Here is a 9,705-nt window from a genome sequence, read left to right on the forward strand (position 1 = left end):
CATATTGCTTACTGCAGGTTCAAAACGTGTGCAGTATGATAAAAAGATTGTCTTATTGTTTTAAATGGTTTAATGTTACAGCTTCCCCGGCCCAACATGTCCCAGGATTCAGCCGAGTCACATTCACTGATAAATACAGTATTTGGTTTCAGCTGGTGTAAAAGACGAATGCACTGAAACTGGAAATGATCTTTGAACCAGTTTCTCTCCTTACCACCTCGTCCTGTTAACATTTACTGCTAAAGCTTTCCTCACAATAGTCTTAAGTCTCTACTTATGTTCAGGAGCATTATTTTGAAAGGACCCTGCTCTGACTTCCTGTACCATCTCTTTCTGGTTGTGGTTGTTGCAGCGACCTGACTCTTGCTGTCATTAGTTTTATTGTATCTGATGCAGCTGCAGTAATTCACACACTCATCTGTGTGTAGTGTGTTCTGCCTCTGATGAGAAGAGGTGTTCACTGTTTCAGGTACTGAGACTGAAAGTAAGACGAGCTCAGCGTAGAGCTGCAGTGAAATACAGCAGCTTAAACAGCTGACACATGAAGAGTAGTTGTTCTTTCACTCTGAATGTACCGCCCGTCACCAGCAGGTCAGTCTGTAAAATACAGAGTTTGATCTTTAATGTTCAGATCAATCCACAGAAACAGAAGAAGTCTGTCTCTCGTCTCTCCTCTGTATGTCTGCAGAGGTAGGCCAGCTAGCTATCTGTGTTTTTCATGTTGTGAGTTTTCTCTGGTGTTTGAAATGAACTAGAGTACCTTTACAAACCTTGAAGTAACATTTGGTCGTATTGTTTCTTAAAAACATGTCTCTACAGTTTGAAGCTCCCCTTCAGTGAACGAGGGAAGTATGTGTATGTGGCGCCTCTTGTGAAGTTGTGTACACTGAAAATAACAGCAACAATTCTCCACAGTTAGCTCCAAACGTCATAAAAATGTAGAGTGAATTTATAAAAGTCACTTTTTTATCACATTTAGAGAAATAGTAATGATCTTCTTCACGTTTAATTTTGTCCTGAAAAATATATTTAAGTTACAATCACTGTTAAATCCAAATGCTAAATATTAAATCTAAATGTAAAATAAAAATAAAAATGTTGATTGTTAAATCTAAATGTTAAATAAAAATCTAAATGTTGATTGTTAAATCTAAATGTTAAATAAAAATCTAAATGTTGATTTTTTTTTAATCTAAATATTAAATTAAATGTTAAATATTACTCTAAATGTTGATTGTTATTTCTAAATGTTAAATAAAAATCTAAATGTTGATTTTTTTAATCTAAATATTAAATTAAATGTTAAATATTACTCTAATTTTTGATTGTTAAATATAAATGTTAAATATAAATGTGAAATAAAAATGTAAATGTTGATTGTTATATCTAAATGTTAAATAAAAATGTAAATGTTGATTGTTAAATATAAATGTTAAATAAAAATCTAAATGTTGATTTTTTTTAAATCTAAATATTAAATTAAATGTTAAATATTACTCTAAATGTTGATTGTTCAATATAAATGTTAAATAAAAATCAAAATGTTGATTTTTTTAATCTAAATATTAAATTAAATGTTAAATATTATTCTAAATGTTGATTGTTAAATCTAAATGTTAAACATAAATATAAATGAAAATATAAATGTTGATTGTTAAATCTAAATGTTAAATATAAATGTGAAATAAAAATGTAAATGTTTATTGTTAAATATAAATGTTAAATATAAATTTAAATGTTTATTGTTAAATCTAAATGTTAAATATAAATGAAAAATAAAAACATAAATGTTTATTGTTAAATATAAATGTTAAATATAAATCTTCAATAAACATATGAATTTTTTATCTTAATGTTAATATAGATTTAAATGTTAAATATAAATGTTAAATGCTAAATGTTAAACATAAATGTTAATTTTTGCTCTGCGATCCTAAAGATTTAGCTTCATGAAGTGATACAGACTTACAGACAACTTAACATTTTTTCACGGTGGGCAGTCCGGCTAGTAACCTGTAGGAGTCAGTACTGAAAGACTATGGTTGGAAAATATGTTTCGCTTTATGAAGCTTTTATTTTGGTATTTCCGCTAGGCGACAGTGTGAATTTGCATATTAGCTAAATATTTAGGATCGCAGAGCAACATTTAACAAATATTTAACATTTATATTCATATTTAACATTTAGATTTAACATTTAGATAGATATGTAACATTTAGATTTATATTTAAGAATTGGATTTAACAGGGATTGTAACTTAAATATATTTTTCACAACAAAATTAAATATGAAGAAGATCACAAATATTGCCCTACATGTGATAAAGAAGTGACACTACATTTTTATGACGTTTTGGAGCTAAATGTGGAGAATTGTTGCTGTAATTTTCAGTGTGCACAACTTTACAAACAGGGCCCCAGAGCTAAAGGCCGCTCTGTGGTTAACTATTGTCCAGCGTTTTGCCCGTCACCTCTCTTGTTCTCGTCTCCCTCATAGTTTCTCCCTTCAGTCTCTTCACCTCTGAAATGACGCTGAGTTCAGGCTGGTAACCAGAGAGGTTTCACTTCAGGGCTTTCTGCAGGAAGTATTGTGCTGTGATTCTCCTGAGAGATCATTCCGGCTCATCTCACCTTACAGAGAACAGAGAACATGGTTTTCATTGTGAGGAGGAGACAAGAGAGGACGGATGAATCTGAATCTGTTGTGAGGTGAAATAGTTGCCTAATGTTTATAGTCAGAGTATGATCACGTCCTCTTATCAACCAACATATCAACAAAATATCAAACAAACATCCTTTGACATTCAATCAATCAATCTTTATTTGTATAGCGCCAAATCACAACAAATGTTATCTCAAGGCTCTTTTACAGACAGAGCAGGTCTAGACCACTCTATGTCAAATTATGAACAGAGACCCAACACCGAGACAGGATAAGACTCAGTCTGACCCCACCTTAATCCACCATGAGCATTGCACCTCACAGTATTTAGCTAGTTACAGCGGAGAGGACAAACTTCCTTTAACAGGCAGAAACCTCGAGCAGGACCAGACTCATGTTAGATAACCATCCGCCTCGACCGAGTTGGGTCTGGAAAGACAGATAGAGGAGAATGAGAGAGAGAGGGAGCGGTGATAGTGATGAGACGAGTAGTAGAAGCTGTTGCCGCTGGAGTCCAGCACGTCCGTATCAGCTGGAGTCTGGAACGTCCACAGCAGGAGGACGTCTATGGCAGCTCAGAGGAACCTACGAGACAAGGGAGCTCAGGGACTCCAGAAAGGTCTATGGATCCCAGTGTGTCAGTGTGTCAGTTCCCCCGGCAGTCTAAGCCTATAGCAGCATAACTAAGAGCTGGTCCAAGCCTGATCCAGCTCTAACTTTAAGCTCTATCAAAAAGGAAAGTTTGAAGCCTACTCTTAAAAGTAGAGAGGGTGTCTGCCTCCCGGACCCTGACTGGGAGGGGCCTGATAACTGAAGGTTCTACCTCCAATTCTACTTTTAGAGACTTTAGGTAGGACCAGCAGGCCTGCATGTTGGGAGCGTAGTGTTCTAGAGGGGGAATAGGGCCAATGAACTCTTTAAGATACCTAACTCTCTCTGTGTTTGTGTCTGTGTGTTTGTGTGTGTGTGTGTGTGTGTGTGTGTGTGTGTAGGCAGTGGGCAGCAGTCCGTCACTGGAGTAGAGATTGCAGACGACTCCAACAGTTACTGGCAGATTCGGGGGAAGCCGAATCGTCCGTGTCAGAGAGGAGTTGCCGTCAAGTGTGGTCAGACCATCCGCATCACACACATGAAGACGGGCCGAAACCTGCACTCACACCACTTCAGCTCGCCGCTGTCTAACAACCAGGTCAGACAGGAGAACACACACACACACACACACACACACACACACACACACACACACAGATGAACAGGTCAGTGGAGCTCTCTGATCTGTTGTGAAATTGTTCTGTCTCTGTGGTCATCCTCAGGAGGTCAGCGCCTTTGGAGAGAACGGCGAGGGTGACGACCTGGACGTGTGGATGGTGCAGTGCGACGGCGTGCACTGGGAGCGAGACGAGTCCGTGCGTTTCAAACACGTGGGCACTGACGCCTACCTGAGCGTGACGGGCGAGCAGTACGGACACCCGATCCGCGGGCAGCGGGAGGTGCACGGCATGAGCGCCGCCAACCAGCACAACTGGTGGCGCTCCATGGAGGGCGTGTTCATCCAGCCCAGCCAGGAGCCGCTGCGCCACGACGAGCTCTGACATCATCACCAGGGGACACGGAGCACTTGACCTCCGCGGCCTGTGGTGGGTCAAAGCACGTCCGGACCTAACGATGTAAAAACTGACTGAAGACTGCTCTGTGAACACAGGAGGAACTCAGGGTGACCTGCCTCACTGGCTGAGATGAAACGTACGACCACTCTCACTCCCGACACTTCAAACACGCCGCTCCATCCCCACATTGACGCTGCAGGTCCCTTTATTCTTACATGTGCACATGACGTCAGGTGATGTTCCCTGGTGGTGAGAAGGACCCTCGCCAAGAGACCAAGTCCTCTCCTTTTTAAACCACTAGTTAACGTCGACCTCACCATGACCTTCTCTATCCAAACTGTAACCTTTGACATCAAACTCTTCTTTATTATCGTCTCTTCTTTAATCTTTGTCAAATGTTTCTCTGCATTTCCTTTTTAAGTCTTAATCCAGGGCTTTGAACCAACCTGGTGACCCATGATGACGTTTCTTCTCTTATTCTAATCATTAAACCCCAAAGATTAAGAATCAATAACAGCTCAATCTCATTTCTGTCAACATCAGAGGCGTGCAGAGAGGCGCTGTGTTTAAAGGACTCACGGGTTGGGTCACCCAGTGGTTTCTGAAGGAGTGTCTTAAAGCACAAAGATAGAGGTCCCGTTACTGAAACGCTGACTCAGACCAACTCTCAATCATTTTCGAAACCAGCAAAGAGCCCCTAACTCTGCACAACTCTGAGCCTTAAAGCCACAGTGACTACATTTCCCATGAGCACCATCGCGCTCTGTGTTAAAGATGTGTCTCTTACAAGTGGCGACCTCCGGTTAAAAAATACGAGTCCAATGCGGAAGTAATAAGATAAGATAAGATAAGATAAGATACTCCTTTATTCGTCCCACAACAGGGAAATTCATGGAGTTACAGCAGCAAAAGAAAAGGTGTACAGAACAAGAATTTCAACAAGAATATATATAGAAAAGAAATGTTCATCAAAGACGACAGCTTTGATGACTGACTTGATCAACAGGCGGGAACACATGGCTGTTGGCTAGGAGGCTCAAACCCCGCCTCTTTACCTCACACTACGTTAGGTTGAGTTCAACATCTCGAATATGGCTCCTGTCGGTGATCGGCTTCCAAACAGCTCTCAGGAACAGATGGGTGACGTCACGGATACTACATCCATTATTTATACAGTCTATGGTGTGAACAGGGACACGTCAGGGGGAGGGACGGAGAGTCACTCAGCTTCGTTCACAGAGAATCTGACCTGAACAAAAACACTAACTCTCAGTATAAAGAAGTGATCATTTCACTCTGCAGGTCATGAAGAGGCGTCAGTGTCAGATAAAAACTCTTCACACTGACTTCGTTCTGATTCATGACTGATACAAAAAACAGCCGTTCAGTTGTCATGAAGAGAGAAATGAGCTGCATAGACCCTAACTGTTTCTGTACCAGGCTGTAAACATGTTTATCAATCAATCAATCAATCAATCAATCAGACTTTATTTATAAAGCGCTTTTCATACAATGACATTGTAACACAAAGTGCTGTACAAGAAAAACTACTTAAAATAGAATAAATTAAGAAAAAGATCCCAGCCCCAGCCCCGACCCCAAACCCACCCCACAATCCTAAGGTTAACAACACAATATGCAACAATAGTAATAAAAACAATAAAAAAATAAAAAATAAATCTAAATAATTTGCTGAACGAACTGAGGAAACGCTCTCATGTTATCTTAATGAGGAAACACTGGAGGTAAAATAAGATGTTAAAACTCAAAACAGGAAATTCAAATCACCAAAGTAAAATACATTTCTAAGATAATAAAAGACTAAAATATTAAACCATTAAAAGAAAATAAGATGTGAGACTTAAAATAAATGAATAAGTAAATAAACAAATAAAGTAGAATAAAAGTGACTAAATTTGAAATAGATAATAAAACAATAAAAAAATAGATAAAACTGTTAGGAATATAAATAAAACTTAGTTAAAAGCAAGACTAAAAAGGTAGGTCTTATTTCTGCTGTAACATTTTAACATGGGGCTCTATGGGGACTGACTCTCTGCAGGAGACACACTCTAGTGGACACTGGAGGAACTGCAGGTTCCTGCTGCTTCATGTCCAACAACAGAGGTTGCAGCTTGGTACGCTCGCTCTTTGGTCCCCTTGATGCGGACGCTATCCTTAAAGGCTGATTTATACTTCTGAGTCGAATCGACGACGTAGCCTACACCGGAGGTCCGTGTAGCTGCCCAGAGGCTTCCAAAATGTAACTACCCGTAGAATGGTCGTGGACCGCAAGCCCTATGATCGGTCCGCTCGGAGGCTTGTATTTTTCACATTTACAGCACTTCCGGGATCCCCGCTCATCTGCCGCTCATTGGGCGAGTATTCCGTCTCCTCCTCTCTATTCTTCATGTAATCATGTCTGTATGATAAACAGCAACATGTATCAGCTGTAGATTAACATAACACACTCAGGCGACCGGCTATCAGAGAGACCACACTGTCCTCAAGAGTTTCAGCAGAGAATTGCTGCGAGACACTGACACATCGACGCACAAGTATGTGGTGCTCATGTCCACGTCAGCCTCTGCTGTGTAGGGGAGATGCAGAAGTATAAATCAGCCTTAAGACTAGCCTGTCTCCTGTATTCCTGATGCATTCATGGTCTAATTGGATATTATATAACTTTTATTAGGCGCCTGAGCATGCAAAGCAGATGCTTGAGGACTAAATGAAAAGTCATATTTATAATCGGTTACATAAACCACCTTTTATAAGTTGTAACTCAGGAGTCCAGCAGATGAACCTGACAGCCCACCCAGTCCAGACGCTCCACCATGTATGACCCAGGTGTCCTCCTCTGCACCTCTCTCCCCTGTGTGACAGAAAGCTTTTTACAGATGTGACTGTGCATATGAAGGGAAGACAACGTGAAGACGTTTCTCTTTTTATTCCTGTTGTCGGGTTTCTATTTAAAAAAAAGAAAATATGATGGATGCTTTTGAGCTTTGAACTCATTTTTCACGTGTGCTAATATGGAAAATAAATCTGAATAAGTCCTCTGATCATGTGACACACAATGAGTTCTGAGTTCAGAGTGAGAGGAACTGGAGAACTGCACGCTGTATACAGATGTTTTTTAAAAAGATGAAATGTAGGCTGTTTGGAGCCAACACTTTGAAAGGTGATGATGATGATGATGATGATGTGAGGATGTGAGGATGCCGTTTTTGACTCCGCCTGTCATGTCCTGCAACATGATGATGCTTTTGTTTCTGAGCTCAGTTTAAATAATGAAGTAAAAATAAAAACAGTTCAAAAAACCTGGATGGAAACCGTGTATCATACTATTACACTTCTCAACAGTGATTTGAAGCCAGGTCCCATCTTCCACCTTGTCAGACTCCATATAACTGTCAGCCAATCCATGCCATGATCCACAACATATGCCATGATCCACAACATATAACATCCATGGATATTGTCTTTTAATTCTGTAATAAATACAGCAAACAATGATCACTGTCTTTAAGAAAAACACTGATAGAGTCAATGAGCAGAGAGTTTCTGATGAGGAGTTCTAATAACAACAATAATGACTTTATTCAGTGCCTTTCAGACGCCCTACAAACAGAGTAGAGTAAAGGTGTGTACAGAGTCCCAACAGAGATGGGGATTTAAGGAAATCCTTCTTGGTCAAATAAACTCTTGATCCCAAGACTAGGGCTGGGCGACAATTCGATAACGATAATTCTCATGATATAATTTTTCTCAATATAAATTTGACAAATGTTCAATAAAAGGTAGATATACATAAACATGTAATTACACATCCCACACCACTGGAAAAGGATGGGGTGCTAGTCATCAGCCTTAAATGCTAGTTCCCACCATAGACTGTATGTATAATGGACAGCGTCGCTCCGCCTTTTCCCATTGTACGGTTTTGAAGCCAAAATATCCCGTTCAAGAACGCTGCCATCTTGTAAATCTCAGCCAGAGTCTGAGCAGTAGGGAATTTGAGTTTCCAAGGTAACAAGCTCCGCCCTACAGCGTAGCATCCTGAGGTCCTATGGAGTTTCTCTCTACAGCAGCTGTCAATCAAAGTAAACCTGGATGTAAATCCCCGTTTTTTAACCTCTAATAACTAATGAAGAAGAAACTCTTCTGAAAAAAGAGGCCTTGAACACAAAACAGTCAAATACTAACTACATATCACCACAGCATACGGATGAGAGAAACATTCTTACCACCTGTATTTCTTTTTTAAAGTTTGACCGCAGTCCCATTCAAATGTCACAGTATGCATTGGACCAGTCTGCCTTACGTACTGTTTCCCACAATGCACAGCGCTCGTTCCGCTTTTTCTTTTCTCTTCTCAGTTTTTATGTGCTGTGTAAATTATTAAATTCCATATAAACCACTTCTTAACTTTTTAAATCATCAGTGATGTTAAAGAAGCAGTTTATCTATCAGCTTGGCCGTTGTTTACTTGCGCTGTTCGAAACCGGAAATTCAGTGACGTCTGACCCAGCATCCTGCAGACCAGATCCAACAGAAGAGTCATGCTACAGACTAAATTCAAACGCAGTATGTATGGTTGCCACCCAACATTAGACAGAAGAAGAAGACGGCATTGAAAAGCCATTCACTAGCAAGGACCACGCCACACAAGGATATAAGTTGAACATTTAATGAATTAGTTGTGCGTGGTGTGCCCAGCAGAAGGAGACTCAGGATGGGGGTTCCGTCTCAGCGTTATCCTGCCGGAGCTGATCTTGACCCAGGTTGTACCTGGAAGTAGACAGGGCATAGAAGGAGCGAGCACGAGTGGAGTACGAGAGGACAAGGAAATAGGTTAAGTGCAGTAGAGTAAGGTGAGGGAGGGTGGGTTGAAGAATCACGGACAAGCAGTTGGAGTAGGCTGGCTACATTTAAGAAGGCTTGTCAGGTGATTGAGGGTGTGGTTTAGGCGTGGTCCTGCTCCCGAATCTAAGTTAACACCTTAACTTCATATCATGTCACGGGATGAGAGGTAGGCAAGGCTTAAAGACTTTCAGAGCGAAATGTAAACACAGCGACACTGAAGAAGACTTACACATCTTACTTACTTAGCACCGTCAGAAATGAGGGATTCAAGAAGCCTACCAGAAAACTAAATCCAGATACAAACTATTGAACTGTCTGGTTCCTTCAACTTTCACTCAGGAGCAAAAATCTGACTTCAAATTTAAATGAAATAATGATTTAATATTTATCAGGTTAATTATCGATATCGACTGATATGAAATATTTTATAGTGATAACATAATTTTCAATATCGCCCAGCTCTACTCAAAACACACACAATCTCCCTTCACTATTTCAGAATCTTGTTAAACATTTTAAGGTTTCACAAAATCATCTATGGATCTAGTTAAGTTTAAGGATCTAACAT

The 9,705-nt window shown here is 39.9% G+C and overlaps 1 protein-coding gene across 3 annotated transcripts; it reads left to right on the forward strand.

Moving 5' to 3' along the window:
• The first annotated feature begins 395 nt into the window (after positions 1-395).
• Positions 396-4,779, forward strand: sdf2l1 (stromal cell-derived factor 2-like 1). Of its 3 annotated transcripts, none has more exons than XM_034691893.1 (3): positions 396-469; positions 3,654-3,850; positions 3,975-4,779. In XM_034691893.1, exons 2-3 carry the CDS (start codon positions 3,791-3,793, stop codon positions 4,251-4,253), a joined length of 339 nt encoding a protein of 112 aa, XP_034547784.1. In that variant the 5' UTR covers positions 396-469; positions 3,654-3,790; the 3' UTR covers positions 4,254-4,779. The 3 variants fall into 3 exon arrangements, with proteins under 3 accessions (XP_034547784.1, XP_034547782.1, XP_034547781.1); XM_034691891.1 differs by lacking the exon at positions 396-469 and adding an exon at positions 478-591; XM_034691890.1 differs by lacking the exon at positions 396-469 and adding an exon at positions 608-690.
• The last annotated feature ends 4,926 nt before the right edge of the window (positions 4,780-9,705 follow it).

This window comes from Notolabrus celidotus, chromosome 9, assembly GCF_009762535.1.
Source record: "Notolabrus celidotus isolate fNotCel1 chromosome 9, fNotCel1.pri, whole genome shotgun sequence".
In the NCBI taxonomy this organism is placed as follows: domain Eukaryota; kingdom Metazoa; phylum Chordata; class Actinopteri; order Labriformes; family Labridae; genus Notolabrus; species Notolabrus celidotus.

Coding starts and splice junctions, on each gene's coding strand:
- sdf2l1 (XM_034691890.1), top strand. CDS start 624: ATGTTCAGATCAATCCACAGAAACAGAAGAAGTCTGTCTCTCGTCTCT. Junction 691..3,653: donor TCCTCTGTATGTCTGCAGAG/GTAGGCCAGCTA, acceptor GTGTGTGTGTAG/GCAGTGGGCAGCAGTCCGTC. Junction 3,851..3,974: donor CGCCGCTGTCTAACAACCAG/GTCAGACAGGAG, acceptor GGTCATCCTCAG/GAGGTCAGCGCCTTTGGAGA.